Source organism: Ptychodera flava, chromosome 18, assembly GCF_041260155.1.
Source record: "Ptychodera flava strain L36383 chromosome 18, AS_Pfla_20210202, whole genome shotgun sequence".
NCBI classification, from domain to species: domain Eukaryota; kingdom Metazoa; phylum Hemichordata; class Enteropneusta; family Ptychoderidae; genus Ptychodera; species Ptychodera flava.
In genome coordinates, this window is record NC_091945.1 from 21,754,420 (window position 1) to 21,770,452 (window position 16,033).

A 16,033-nucleotide genomic window follows, 5' to 3' on the forward strand; every position below is an offset into this window, starting at 1 on the left:
ATATATATTATATATATATATATATATATATATATATATATATATATATATATAATATACACCTCTATCGCGGAAAGGCGTCCAAGTCTTCCTACTGTACGTTATTCCGATGAGTTTCAATAGAGTGGACATACCAATGACATTACGTGTTTGTCTGTCTTGACAAGCCGAATACCGTGCATCTCAACATGCTTTGGGAGTAGAACTAGAAGCAGAAACTGTAATTGACATGCAAAACATAAAAATAGTGAAAAAACCCATCAAAAGTAACAGCTACTGGCCTTTGTCAGCTTTCTGTGGATAACGCATTCGATAGGATTTGTAAACATTATAATTTTTCACTTTCAAACTTTAAAGTCGGCTATAGGTTGCGCTGTTTTTCGATGCAAGGAAAGCCATCGTACACCGTGCTCTGTGCAACAGTGAGTAGTTAACATTTTGCGCGCTGCGCACTGACTGCAAGTCACAGAAACGCTCAGAAAGTTAACGTCTTGTTTTTTTCCACCGTCAAAATCACCATGAACACCTTATCTTTAAGCGATGTTACCATGTGCATTGTAAAGTCATGCCCAGGGTAATGTAATGTCATATTATCAGATTAGTTTCCCGGAAACAGATCAACGGACTCACTGAAAATCCTCCCCTGTCCATATTCCCTTCCGTCCCTTTCTCTGAGGTCAAAGGTGAACATAGCATGGCATGTGTCGTCGGCAGTGATATTAAACTGTACCTTGTCTGTAGCACTCATTTGGCGATATCTATTCTCAGACATTATCCTCAGATACTGGGGTCACGAAGTTGAGAGTGTTTACCCAAAGCATGTTGAAACTGAAAACAGGCTGTGAACAGACGGGAACAAACTTTAACTTTGATGACAGTTTTGGTCTAATCGCACTCTGAAAGATCCGTCGCTCGAGGGCGCTCCCTACTCCCCCACCCCAGGGAGGGAGCGTACACTAAAACATTTCCAGCAGTTCACGATTGCCTACAGCTGCAGCTTGGAGGCGTTGTTGAGTCTAATGGTGGTATCATCGATGCTTCTCCTTAAGAACTCATTTCAGATTTCCCTGACTATTGTTGCCGTGGGCGATTGAGAAACCTACGTATGGTCAAGTTCACACGATGTACAAACACTAGTACTGATCGGGTTATAGGAGTAATCGACCATTACATGGAGGAGTGAGCATTAAAAATAGCGAAAAATCTTTAGAAAAAAATTACCAAAGAAAAATGTTGCATCCATGCTGGTTGTTAAAAATTTCACATGAAGAAAAGACTTGTAATTTTTAAAGTTTGTATACAATGCAGAATAAAAAGAAAATGTCAAATTTTGGAACGCGAAAAAAATGCCAGCATTTTCACAACCCTCTACCGATACATCCCTAATGTTGTTAGTTTGGAATAGACACTTTGTATCTTTCTTCGAATTAAACATCTCCATACTTCAGGTGAACCGTGGGCAGTCGAGACAGACCAAAAAATCCCCGAAGTGTCTCGACTGTCTGAGGAAGAGGGACGTGATATGATAATTACAGTCTCGAACTGAGAAGGAAAGTCAACGTATGGAGTCGTCTGTTTTGAATTTTCATTGACGCAAAATGCATTCTGATCACGCACCCGACTTTGTCAGGTGTGTCAGACCAGGTGTGTGGACTAACTAAACCTGTTTAAAGGTCAACGGGAGTTCGGTAAATCACTGGCGCCGGGTAATGACCCCGAAAGAGTAATGACCATCGTCCCTTGGCCAATAGAGGTTACCCAAAAGTCAATCACTCGATTTCTGACGATCTTTAGGGATCGACCCTTAAATTTTAGGGGTGGTCTACAACGGCAAAACATGCGTGGTGAAAATTCAAGGAGAATATCGGCGCTCTTTCGAAAATATTTGCATGATTTGAAAATTAACAATAACCGCATTTCAAATACAAGGATGTATTGACTACTAGTACTATCGAAAAGATGCACTCAACTCAAGAAAGGCAAAATATAATTATCTTGTTAAAACCACCCCTTCTAAGGTCTATCGGTTCACCCTATATGGCGAATGGATTCTGACATATATCTTTTATAGGTACATTGAGTTTAATCATGAAATACTTGTACCCATCGAAGGAACTGAAAGTAACTCGTTTTCGGGAGATAAAAGACACTTTTTGGATATCCACTACTTCTGGAGCCTTTCAACGATCGTAAACATCATACTGCTGTCTACGCGAGAGTATGAAACTAAATTCACATCTTCGACAAGTGACTATTATTGACGAGTAATTGTGTTAGGTAAGATCTTAGAAGGGTACAAGATGTCATACTGTAATATCTAGCCCATGACATGATAAACTAGCTCATCATTCCATTGATTATAAACGACATAGAACAGGGTTTTTTTTCTAATAAAAACAGGCGCGATTTTCCCAACTTAAGTCAAGGATGAAACTTTTTTTACAACAAACTTGTAACATTGTCCATTGTAGACTCATACAAAAGATAAATCTAAGCCGACGCTGTACGTGTGATGTAATGTTCTACTTCAACGTTGTGACAACTGTATATTTTTACTGCATGCAAATCCTATTATGATAACTGATGGGTTTAGCGGAATGGATTGCCATGTCACAATAAACATATTACCGAGCAGGTAAAAAGGAGTTTGCCAAATGTTTCGTTTTTGTGTCTCTTCTGTAAAGGGACCAATCGCAGGCCCCCTTGTAAATTCCGACAAAAGAAAGGGAAATTGATTATCATCACGGAAGCATAAATACCTGCGTGTCCCAGACAAGAGGCGTCAGTTCAGAAACTTACCAGGGGCTCAGAAGTCTGCGTGACGTTTCATCGTTATGATGGTTTCATTTGGGAGTCAGTGAGACAGTGCATCGTTCCACGCCATTTTCTCTCTGGTGGACGTCTTCGCTGAATACTTCCAAGAAATGGATTTTTCATCACCAGTGGAGCCAGTCGTTTCTCCTTCCGTGATGCCGTGCCACTTGTCAACTGCTCGAGACGAAGGTGATAATCACCCAAGGAGGGGCTTTACTAATTTTAGTATCGCCGAAATACTGTCTACAAAACCAGGTGAGTGGTCTGACCTTAAACTTCAAGAACGCTGAATATAATTTGCAGACGCCTCGGGTTAAATTTTCTTCAGAGTGACGATATAAAAGTTTGCAATCGATCAAAGGCTGCAGCCAAATCACCTTGACAGGTAACTGGCTAAGTACATGCATTTAGGTTAGTCGGTCAATTATGGAGTCGGTGTAACTTAAGGTGGCGTGTTTTACAAGTTCACCTTCACGTGCCGTCACAATATTTACGATTTCAGAATGAGGAGGATATTTCTGTTATTCGGGAAACTCATGTTTAAGGGGAAGGGCTGAAGTTTGGAATAGTTAGAGTTGAATTTAATGTCAAACATTTCCGCAAAAAAATGAGAACACCGAAAAACTTTTTTGCTCAACGAGAAAGTTCAGTTTCGTCGGGAAGAGCTTAGCTTAGGTAAGACTTACCAGTAAAACTTTTGACAAAAACTGTCGTCCATTTACCCTGATAGATAAACGTGTATTTGGGTAATTAGGGCAATAGTGGGGCGTATTATACGTGTCCACGTGCCGCCTCAAGACTGACAATTTCACAGAGCTTTTAATGATAAGGGTATCTCTGTTTAGGAAATATAAAAATAGAACTTTAAATTGTGACAGGGCAAGAGCTTAGGCGATTATTTTAGGATCATTTTAAGTTGATGGAAAACATTTCCGCAAAAGATGAGGTAGTTGACGCGACGCTCCCAAAAGATTTTCGTTCAACAAGGAAATTCAATATCGTCGACGAGAGGCTTGCAAAGGTTAGCAGAGGTTAGAAAATAATAAAATTATAACAGTAACCGCAAAAGCTTTGTATATTTATTTATCGTTTTTAAGTGTATAAAACAACCAGTGCCTTCCGTAATGACCGCTCTCCTTAGATGCAATGGCCCGTCCCTTTAGCTGATAGCCAAGTCCGAGTCGGCTTAGACTGGATATCCTTTTGTATGATAACGGTAAGATTTTCCCGGACAAACACTTTGCAGAAGGTGGTGCAATCGGCTCAGACGGCATTTGGGCGGGCTTTCAACAACTTTCGCCTGGTTTCTATAATACCTTTGATTGGGTCTATCAACGTTGCTTTTCGTAGGGTATTTGTGTAGGAGCAGTGTGTTGTCATGACCGGTGCTTGGTGTCCCTCAGACCAACAACAAACTCCGGTCAAATTGTAGTACTAGTACTACGTACCGATCCCATCGTGGTCCAAGGCCTAACTGTAATATACTCGTAGCCAATCTGTAACCGCGGAGCCTTTGCAACTGCCCGTTGGTGGCATTCTTGGGGTGATGAGCAACCATTTTTTATCTAATTTCCCATTTTCTAGGAATAGTATGGTTTTTCGTTCCTTATCTCAGTCATTGACATACGTATCATACCTTATCAAAGATAAACTGTATTTTGAAAACTACATAAGTGACACTGAGAATGTAATACATTGGCTTTTGTATTTAACTAAATTCGCTTGATATCTATTTTTTTTTCAATATTTCATTAATAGCGGGATGTCATTTTGTAAAGAAACTCCATGAAAGGAGGAATATCTTATCTTGTCTTCATTTGAGGCACCCTAGAAGAGTGGGGAATGGTTTCACCCAACTAAAGGGCAAATAAACTAAATTACGAATAAAAAAATGGACAAAAAATCTATGATGCCGCTGAAGTTCATTGCTAAGCATGCATTATTTCCATCGAGTAAAGTTGTTGCTGTTAAGGCAGTATGCGCCTCGAAAATTAAACACTTAAACTTTTGCTCCAATTTTCCTTGAGGAATCTTTCAATCATTCTATTTCAAAATCAAGAATAAAAATCAGGGGTCACCGTGCAAAGTTCGGTACTAGAGAAACAAGTAACTCAAGATGTACGGATATTTGAAATTCAAAATGACCGCCATTCCTGTGTTAGCTCTATGGAGAAAAATAAAAATTTTCTAATTTCGAAAAACTAAGCAGATGTAAAGTTTTCTTACACCAAGAGCTTTAAAATGAATCCCCACAAGTGGTGTATCAGAAAAGAATTGTAAAAGTTTGAGAGTCCGATTATCTGTCCTCGAGGTGCGTTCTGATCAGTGCATGCAAACAATTAAGCATGAATGAAGTAATTATGTATTCCTGTATGCTGCAATACTTAGCAACTTGAGAGGAAGTGACGTCTGTCTTCTTTGGAAACGTAGCATTATTGCCACTGACCGATTTCTCGCAAAGTGAACGTTCCTGTGGGGAAACGTCAAAGGGCTAATACCTGTAACGTTTGAGGGTCCCCCCCAGTTATCCTTAACTACGTCTAATTGTTCTACTCCCCAAAGCATGTTGCGATGCAGAGTATTCAGTGTCGACTGCATTGGTTTTTGTTTACAGGTGAATTTTGGTCCCGACTCGAATTGAAATGCAAGCAAAGTGTTGTAAATTGAGAAAAGGTTGCAATCGGACAGTGAGCTCAGTCGCATATTGAAGATCCTATCCATTTGGTTTTTTTTTTAGATATTTCCTTACATCACTTCATGATCAGAAGTTAAAGAGTAAATAACCAGTCCAGACTCCGACTTGTTGCTAAATTGAATTCCCGTTAATCCAAGCAATATAGAGAGAGTTGTCACAACTTTCAGATGAAATTCGTCGGCTCTTTAGGAATAGTGCCAAAGTAAAATATATAAGATAAAAACGACCGCGCAAAAAAAAACTTCCCGTAAAAGGCTTCAATAACATTCAAGGCAGCTTGAGTTAGCATCGTCATTTTCAAACCATGCAATAGAATAGGGATGACTTAAAATGTTTTATAAATGTTTCAACAACTGGTGACAGGCCGTTTTTGCCACAAATATTAGAGCCAATGAGTGAGTAGAGAGTTCGACGGGCTGTCCTTTCCCCCTGAAATTATTACTCCTGGTATTTTGTAGAGCGTGAAAACAGGAGTGGGATTATTTAGTAATGGTAAATTTAGGTGCATTTTTGTCGTTATAAGATAATACTTTTTGTTAGCTGAATTTCACATCACTCCTAAAGTTGATGCTGTTTATATTCCTCTTGCTCCGTATCCGGCGTACACGGTAGTTACTGGCTTGCTAATCGTGGGCTGGTTTCATGATCACCAAAACATCAACACGACAGTGTTTGCGGGAGTTTTCCCTTCAATTTACTCTAGACTTTGGGATAATAATAAGTTCAAAATTGTGGGGCAAGTCTTGCAATTGACTTACAACGTCAGTAACAATTGTGATTTTCGAGAAATGTCCTTCCAATACATTAATATGACATGATATTATTCACAGGTGAATCGCATTGTGGTATTTATATTGAAAGTTTTCATTTTTGTAACCCGAGAGCTCTGTCAAGCTCAAGTGTTACAATTGATTTCGCCGATGTCTCAGTGATTTTAAAACAACAGATTGGTCGAGTCGTAGATAAAAAATTTCGAAGACAAATTGCAACCCGTGGCTCTGAATTTCAATTAAATTACCTGGTTTGTTTATTCTCTCTACAAACTTTTCGTTTTTTTATTTCCCTGGCATGAGAACATCTCTATACGAAGCCGTGTTGAGCTAAGGGTTGGTGCAACATACTTTCTTAATACACAATTTTGGAATAGAAGTTTCAACTATACAGACTGTGTTATTCACTGACCAAAGCAACAAATCTGTTGAAGTGGAAAGACGTTTTACCCTGTGTTCATACCTCACTTCGATGAATTACAACATTTTAGTGAACTTGTTTAAAGCTTGACTCCAGTCCATGCAGGCTATATATCGTGCTTGTCTTTGTTTGCCATACTACATCCGAACCAAAAAAGTTGGATCTCTCTCTCTCTCTCTCTCTCTCTCTCTCTCTCTCTCTCTCTCTCTCTCTCTCTCTCTCTCTCTCTCTCTCTCTCTCTCTCTCTCTCTCTCTCTCTCTCCCGATAGTCCCGACTGTATACATTATCACAACGAGTATCCTCCCTTCAAATTAAGATAAACATTTGACCGAAACGTCATACTACCCGTTACAGGTGTTTGAGTTTAAATTGATACAATATTTCCTACAATGTGTACACCTTCTCTACATACGAACCGATAATTGCGTTGTCTGTGATGACAGTCGCTTACCTTCTCACCCCTAGCTAAATTTATGCATGGAAAGCGCAAAAGTTGCTCTTTATTTGGTCACCTTTGTACAACATATCGACTTGCAGGCTTATTGCTAAAATGTCATTTTCCTTCCTATCAACTTCGTCCAAACTACACGCCTTTACAAACTTGCAACATGCCATTCTATTTTCACCGTACACAATGCGGCCATTCGAGTATCTTATTCGTTCCATAATTCACAGCATTTGAAGTCAAAATGGCTACCAGCCACGTATTTATTGTAGAACGAAAATGTTTTTCATGTCTCAAGAATGAGCTGTTGAGTAAGTATGAGGCTACATGCGACTCTTTCTGGGCGTGTGACTTTCCCTACGAATGTTTCATAGACGATGCTAACGAAAGACCGTAGCTAACCTTAAACAGAGTACTACATCTCTTGACTCAAATAACTGTCAGCTTGCACTATATGACTGTCTAAAATATAAAATGACACCACAGGTGTCTATCATGAAAATGTTTATTAAAATTCGAAATAATATTTGTGTAAACCCCAAAGTTGAAGAGAAATAGAAACACTTCAAAACTATTAAACAATATAAACTTAGTGTAAAATAAGAACCTGACAAAATGTTTCTGGATAAAATGCTTTAAGTATGAAGAAACAAAATAAAATCGATATAATAAATAGTGATGCCAAGTTGTCATCAGCTACTTGGTTCCTTTGCTTGACAAAATCTTCTTTATAGCAGAGGTGTGTCAACGAAAGTGTTCAAGACCTCGTCTTCTTCATCAAGTACAAACCACTATTGAAAAGCAAACGAGAAATTATTAAATTACTGTTCTAAAAAACCCACATCTTAGAAATTACAAACACTATTCAATCTCACTGCCAAAGTGCATTAAGATTACTTTAACCAATTTTTATTTCTATTTGGAATGAGACGGTGACTACGCTAAAAAAGCCCTTGTTCAAACTATGGAGTATAAACGAATGAATTCCCGAACAATTGTTTGCAATAAAAGGACGTACAGGATTGGACTATCATATGGCATAGACATATCGGCCATTATAAAACTTACCCTCGCTTATAAACGTCTCCAGAACCTTCGTTTCTCCATTAGGGTGCATCAACGACAGGTGCAGGTGAAAAACTTTCACTCGTTCGATTTTTGAAGCCCTATATGTGCACCATCGTCCGCTCGAACGGGTCCGTTACTTCGACAACAGTCTCCCTCTTCGGGGAACATCAAGCTGCCCGGACAAGAGGGTTTGGCGGGCGAGGATATACGTATACGCGTACACGTGCTTGTCCACCTCTTCTGTAATTGTGTCTGGATTCTTCACGACTTCTCTCAGCCCTCAAATGTCTTCTCATTGTAAAGAACGAAAGAAGTATAATTTGAGTTATACCTTTGATAATCACAGTAACATAAAAGTTTGTCACTCAATATTATTCTGTCGTACATAAGTAAGCTCAGATAAGTGTTTCCGTCTTTAATAACTTTTACCCCGGATCGTTTTCGGTCGTGTAGACGAAATATTTCAATTCAATGATTGCATTCTGACGGCCGCAACCTCGCCGAGTCCGAAGCATGGTTGCTGGAAATGTAGTAAAACGTGTCAAAAATAAGACAAAATAAGGATGGAATCTACATACCTATCTATGTCCTGGTCAACACCATACTTGTCTACCTTCAGCATCTTTGGCCATATAAAACTCGCGATTACGGAGATCGTCAACAGACCCAACATTTCGAAAAATTACGAAATTATTCAAGCGATGGAGAGAGCTTATCGGGAAGTCACAACAACAGAGTGTACGTGTCATATGCAATTTGAAAGCTTTTTCCGAGATTCTCTTTGTTGTCATGTTCCACATTGTACCAAGAATAACTTCCACTGATTGGTTACTCTTTGCGTTTCATTCTCTCCTTTCATGACGCTCATTGGTCGAAATAGTGCCGTGTCGTCACGATCGCGAATCAGAGTTAAACGAGAAAGAAGATTGCTTCGAGATTGCCTCAGTCACACAGGAGTGCTTAATGCGCGTGCGCGTGCGCATGCTCCTGCGAACCGCACTTGTCTTGATACTTTCCTCGGAGATATCTCCGTGATGTTGCGTGATGTACTTTTTTTTTGTAATGTTACCATTGAAAGCCAAAAGATTGAAGCCCCTGGTTTTGGTCAATACTAATCTGTGGATCAATTATCAAGTGTTTTTGAAGGAGCAAGGAAGCGAGGACTTGTGAGTGACAGGCTACCTCATTGATGGCAAACTTTTGTGAAATGACGCAAATTTTAGAATGTCCTTGCGCTTAAAAAACTGACTGAAAAGTCAATCTTTATAAATACCTAACCTAATATATCACTGCTAGTTCAAGCTTCAAGTTATCTTGCGTTGCAGCATTCATCTTTGAAAGCTTTTGATCTCGTTGAACTTCTATGGATTTTTTCGACGTATGGGTGTCAATGTTCTAGTCTCTCGTAAGACTGCCTTTAGATAATTAAACCCTGAAATTCTGTCCAAAGCACTCCTTCCTCTATCAGTTAAGCAATGCTGGTATCCCCAAAATAAGCCGATCTTATCTTGAACTTTGCGCCTTCCCAGTCTGCTGAAAGAAGATCGAATGTATAATGCTCGCGCGGGATTTTATAGAACCCCGCTAAAACTTCGACTGATTCAATGCCAGTTAGTCTTCCGATTCAATTTGACTTGGAGGACAAATTAGTGCAAGATGCAGGGCAGATTAGTATTAATTTATGCAAATTATATTAATGAGCATTGTTTCGGTATTGAAATATTATGCTAATGATTCTTTATCAATGTGGAATATTCATCCGCCTCGAATTGTACATTATATATGGAGGACATATTAAAGAGGCACTCCCACTTGGTAACATTTTTAAAACACATTTTTTTAATGCCAACGGTCGATATTTGACATGGCGACTGCGCGCGGATCGCGAGATATCGATAAAAACATGTCCTCAAAAAAGTTAAAGTTTGAATTCTGTTGGCCCAACTGAATTCAGCTTCCGAACATAGAACGTTCGGCACTGGGGCCATTGTCAGCTAAGCTATGGAGTACGAGTCTACGCTGACGCTGCTGTACGCCACAGCATAGCCCTGCGTACGATGCTGTGTGTTCCGCTACAGCTAATAGCCCCGCTCACCACAGCCCTGCAAAGACCCGTACGTAGAGTTGGTGACTTCAAATCCATTTTTTGACTTGACGTAAAAAGCCAAATTACTGCCGAAATTCAGCGTTCTTGGGCCCAAGTCGTATCCCTGCCTACCTCAGCTACTCGATCGCTTCCAAAAATGCCAGTCTTTTATTCTTTTTTCGTAAATAACCGTCGATGTCGGCAACTCTCTCGCTAGCCCTGCGTACGTACGCAGTGTACGCTGTGTGTTAGGAACGCACACAGGGAATGCACAGCGTACACTGCGTACGTACGCAGGGCTAGCGAGAGAGTTGCCGACATCGACGGTTATTTACGAAAAAAGAATAAAAGACTGGCATTTTTGGAAGCGATCGAGTAGCTGAGGTAGGCAGGGATACGACTTGGGCCCAAGAACGCTGAATTTCGGCAGTAATTTGGCTTTTTACGTCAAGTTCAAAAATGGATTTGAAGTCTCTTCCTACCTCCATGAAGTCACCAACTCTACGTACGGGTCTTTGCAGGGCTGTGGTGAGCGGGGCTATTAGCTGTAGCGGAACACACAGCATCGTACGCAGGGCTAGCCACAGCAGTACCACTGCACTCGCGTCGGTGAGCGGTCATGCTACTACCCCATGGGAGAAAGCCGAGTCCTACTGACTCGGCAAAAAACGAAAGACAAAGTTTGCTGATTCCACCAGAATTCGCATAGGTGACTAGCACAGATAGGTGCGGTTGATACATAGTATGCATAGTGGCCGCCGCGTGGTATGCGCGCAAACCACACGCGGCGGCCGCTATGTATCGAACCACGCGTAACTGTGTGGCAGACGACAAAATGTAGTCATCAGAGGCAACTAATATTTTACACGTAAAAACTGATATCTATGTGGTATTGTTTAAAAATTTAATAAAACTGAATGAGAATAATGAAAGCGACCAAAACTAAGGAGAAGTTTTAAAAAAGAATTACCAGAGGTAAAGGCATTGATAAAGTCATCGCGGTAGGAGGTATCATTCGAACGTTTTTGGACTCCTTAGAATATCGTCAATCAGCACAACAACACACTTTCGGGGGATTTCGGGTCATAACCAGAAACGATCGTAAAACTTCGGAGTGTGAAAAATACGCTCGGGAAATGACATGTTTTTATCGATATCTCGCGATCCGCGCGGAGTCGCCACGTCAAATATCGACCGTTTGCATTAAAAATATGTGTTTTAAAAATGTTACAAATGGGAGGGCCTCTTTAAAGTTCATTTCAGGAGGACGCTGATATGGACATCTATCATTCTTTCCATCACCTTTCGTATATCTTTCAATGCATGCACACAAAATGATACAGCAGCATCACTGTGAACGGTCGCAGAAGACTGAACGACTCTCGAGGTCTTACTTTTTTCATCATAAGGGCGAGCGATGTGGTTGTTTGCAGGAATCTTCTCTCGTTTGCAGAGATCACCAAACAAACATTGCAGTTCGTCTTGCTGTATTGCTATTGGCCCAACTTTTACAGTGTTGGTGATCTACAATAGCGTGTACTTCACGTTCCGTATTTGTTAGGCATCAACTCCGGATTGTTTTCCAAGAACTGGAGACAAGATCTTGCACGTCTTTTCGAAGTTTCTCTGCATACTTGGTAAACTCTGCTACCCTTTCCTTGGGTCGGATTGTAAGATCTGTTTTGTATTGGTTGTTAAGTTGTCATATAATAAACAGAACACGCAGAAAAAAGGCTTTTAATTTTTTTTCGACAATTGCTAAATTTGCAATACTCTTGAAAGCGACAGAGTGCAGCGATTGATCACGATACAGTGACAAATAATGTGCTTATTTCTATTTCTAATGTCGAGGCAATGTCTGTCTGTCTGTCCGTACGTCCGTACGTCCGTCCTCGAGCTCCATTTGGATGCGATATCTCAAGAAACGTTGATCAGATTGAAGCAAAAGTTGGCACACAGATGTACTCTGGAAATATAACTCTGAGATCTGATTAGTTTTCGGTGGAAGTGGTCCGCATAATAAATGATTATTTGCATAATTAATGATTTCAGGAAAATTAGACGATATCTCATAAAGCACTGCTAGAATTTAACAACCGGGTCATACATCCGATATGGTAGTGGGCATAACTGATTGGAATTAGGTGGGTACGGCTTGCATGAATATTGGTTATTCGTATAATCTGAAGTGATTTTAGACGTATCACAGTATTTCCAGAATGGCTGCATAAAATGTGTTGAAAAATGACAGTACCATATCTTATGAATCTACTTACAGATATTGACACTGGAACCATAATGTCAGATATCAAGTTCAAGTAGAAACTTTATGACAATGACACCGCTCCGAGTTTATGATAAGCATATTTAATGAGCTTCCCCAACTAGGGATATATCTCTGGATCGGCTAATTTGTATACATAACGTATTTTCAAATCAAGCTATATTTAATGAAATTTGCTTGTGATGTTGATCATAACTATTTTAATGAAGAGACAAACTCACGGCAATAATGTCAGAGAAAAGTGTCAATTTACAGACTGCAACATAAACCTGAAACACGGGAGCATTTTCAGTTTATATCTGGTTCAAACTGTGACATCAGGTCTGTTACATGATCACAACCACACTTCAATTCTTACACTTGCTAGTTCTTAAAATGATATTTCGAGTGTATGCGATGTCATCGTTTCAGTATTCACAGATGGAAAACGTCACGTGACTCTTCCCAGTTTCCGTGTACTGACCCGCCAATTGATACAGTCTATTAAGCCGCCTGGCATGTCTTGGATGACGCATTCTTCGTGGAATCACTTCGGGGGTTGCCTTTTATGTGATTCTTATCTTTATCTCTCAAGGACACAGTACAGTTGCTTTACCTCGGGGACAGAATATTCGGACTCTCAAACTTTTACAATTCTTTTCTGATCTACCACTTGTGGGGGTTCATTTTAAAGCTCTTGGTGTGAGGAAACTCTTTACCGGCTTAGTTTTTCGAAATTCGAAGATTTATTTTTTTTCCCCTTAGAGTTAACACAGGAATGGCGGCCATTTTGAATGTCACATGTCGGTAAATCTTGGGATATTTTTTTCTCTAGTACCGAAATTTGTGCAGTGACCCCCGATTTTTATTCTTGATTTAGAAAGAGAAAGGTTGAAAGATTCCTTGATTCCTTTCGCCTTAAACGGGCGTTTTCCTGATCAGCAGGGCTATAATATACTTTGGGGTTTTTTTTTCATATTTCACATTGAAGACAATAGCGCTTCCTGTTGTCTGCCTCTGAAGTTAATCACCTGACCTCTGATTACCACCCAGTCACTATCTGTATGTCTATATGCCTTGCAAGCAGTAATACTCTAAACATTGTTTATCAGGACTTTGAGGATTTCTCTGTCCATTCTGTTCATTCCGTTTTCCCCTTCGCTGTTTTTCGTTGGATTTTTTCATTCTGTTTTGGCAAATAAGTTATTTTAAGCGCTTTTCAATTTTGTTAATGTAAAATTTATTTTTCTAAGTGATTGATAATATCAAATGTCCAATTGGAAGATTAATAAACTAGTTTTTTTTCCAACGAAATTTTCTCTTTCTGTACTTGATAAGGAACTGGGGTTTACATGCACTTGACATCTACTGGAATGCATTTGAATTTCGCATAATCATGTCCAGAAGGCTATTTCAAAGACACGTCGCGCTAACTTTAGTTATTCCATCAAAGGACGAGCGTAACAGTGAACTGTTCTTCCCATGTCATTTCTGTAGAGACCAGGGACACGACGTCACCACCTTATGTCGACTCAAACATCTGCACTCGTGACGAAATCAAACTAGACGTCCAGCCACCGAGGAACAGGCGTCGACGATGTCGTACGGTCTACACGGAGGACCAGCTCGACGCATTAGAAGAAGCTTTCAAGCGCGACCACTATCCGGATATCGCTGCCAGAGAAGCCGTAGCAAATTCCATCGATTTACCCGAAGCCAGAGTTCAGGTGAATACTTGACCGGTTTTTTTGTAGAATATCCTCATTCGACTAGCATGAGATTTTAAGTCCATTTCTAGCATTGACTTAATTCCTCTAATAATTATTTCTGAGCATTAATATTGTGGACAACAGGATAAATCTACGACGATCCAATTGATTTTTATTCAGTTCTTTGGAGAGGTGCCATAAATTTATATAAATATAGATTTGTTCCAATACTAGTTGTTTAAATTTGCGTTTAAAAAGATACTGAACACAGTATTTTTTATATTGTCACCACATGACGATGTATAATTTTCGTCTTTCAACAGGTTTGGTTCCAAAATAAGCGCGCACGGATCAGGAAGTTTGATCATCATGGCAACTTTGATTTATCTAGCCCATCAACAAAGAGAAGGCAAGCTTGTCAAGCTTATAAAGCTTCGTGCGAATCATCAAACCAACCACGTGAGACCAGTAAATCAACCGAGAACCTCGCACTCAATGCCGACTTAAAAGCCAATGTTAGGTCAGCCAGTGAAGTCGTGGAAAAAAGCACATCACCGTTACCGCGCCCGCAATCGACCACAGGAAAGTCGTCTGCTATGTTTCGTGAAGCTGGCCAGACTCCAACCCTCGCTCGGCCTCTTCAACAAATCGGTTCAAGAGCCGCGTGCTGCCCTTGCTTCAAGCAACTTAATCGACCAACTTGCAGAACGCAGGGTATCCCTTACACGCCGGTGACATTTACCACCGTTGGTGCTCGACCCATCACTGCAGCTTTTCACCGATATTCTCTGCAACAAACGCGCTACTACTACACTGCCGACTCTCAGTTCTTTCAACTCTCATCCAGGTACGGGCCAACGCCGGTGCCATCAAGACACAACCGGTACTATCATCCATTTATGCCCGACGTTAGTTCTTGCAAAATAATAAAACAATCGCAGGCACAACTTCGGTCGAATGTGAAACCTATGTGCAGAGAAGTACATCAGCAGTCGTTTTGTGCGGTCCCGAGAGATTCTTTTGCAGGTTGCACATATACGGCGCCCTCAGTGATTAGTACCAAACTAATTAGCGCCATCTACCGCTAAAAGATGAGAGGAACTACACAACACCATTTGTGACTGAGCACAAATCGTTCAAAGTCGGCAAAATAATTTTTCCTGTTTTACGTTGACTGAACATTTTTTTTAAATGTTAGACTATTATACTCGACCTGGGGAACTTCCCGCATCGGTTAATAACTTTCACTTGGTCATATTTCATGAACAGTTTGCTTGCCATGTTCATATATTAAACTGAGTATAAAACAAAACTTTTGCACATGTTCGAACTGAATATAGAACAATAATATACAAAAACTTTGGTCAAATTTAAATTTACATGTCATGATCATGCAAAATGCAGGTTGACATCGATAATGTGTATTATTGTTAAAATCTTTGCTTTTCTCTGCCATTAGATGCAAGGTAGAGTTTGAGCCATTGCAATAAACTTACTGCATTAACAGATAGCATTCAACATTTTTCGATTTGTTTACACTGTCTATACTTGAATGACAAATCTCTTTTTAAGACAAGGAATTGGAAGCAGCTGTATTATTTGTTGTTGACAAGTGCATTCTAAATATGTTACCAAACTGGAATTCTATGTACAACACTCTGAAGAAACCATAATAGTTACAACTTAGAAAGAAGTAAGACCCCTGCTTGAAATCCTTCACAGTCCCTCTAGATAGAGGGACTGTGAATCCTTGTTTTATAA

General features: G+C 40.0%; 1 protein-coding gene and 1 long non-coding RNA gene across 2 annotated transcripts; one reads left to right on the plus strand and one right to left on the minus strand.

Moving 5' to 3' along the window:
• The first annotated feature begins 2,781 nt into the window (after positions 1 to 2,781).
• Positions 2,782 to 15,782, plus strand: LOC139117162 (homeobox protein OTX1 A-like). Its single transcript, XM_070680035.1, has 3 exons — positions 2,782 to 3,069; positions 14,061 to 14,290; positions 14,596 to 15,782. The coding sequence occupies exons 1-3, from the start codon at positions 2,925 to 2,927 to the stop codon at positions 15,358 to 15,360; spliced, it is 1,140 nt and encodes a 379-aa protein (XP_070536136.1). The 5' UTR covers positions 2,782 to 2,924; the 3' UTR covers positions 15,361 to 15,782.
• LOC139117825 (uncharacterized) lies at positions 7,378 to 9,178 on the minus strand. The gene is made up of 3 exons (XR_011548593.1): positions 8,793 to 9,178; positions 8,215 to 8,502; positions 7,378 to 7,937 (listed from the first exon to the last, which is right to left on the minus strand). It is a non-coding gene; the product is annotated as an uncharacterized lncRNA (long non-coding RNA).
• Positions 15,783 to 16,033: the final 251 nt, after the last annotated feature.

Bases quoted from the DNA above. Each gene is read 5' to 3' on its own strand.
- LOC139117162 (XM_070680035.1), top strand. From the start codon at position 2,925: ATGGATTTTTCATCACCAGTGGAGCCAGTCGTTTCTCCTTCCGTGATG. The intron at 3,070-14,060 runs GTGAGTGGTCTG...TCATTTCTGTAG, and splicing joins AATACTGTCTACAAAACCAG to AGACCAGGGACACGACGTCA. The intron at 14,291-14,595 runs GTGAATACTTGA...GTCTTTCAACAG, and splicing joins TACCCGAAGCCAGAGTTCAG to GTTTGGTTCCAAAATAAGCG.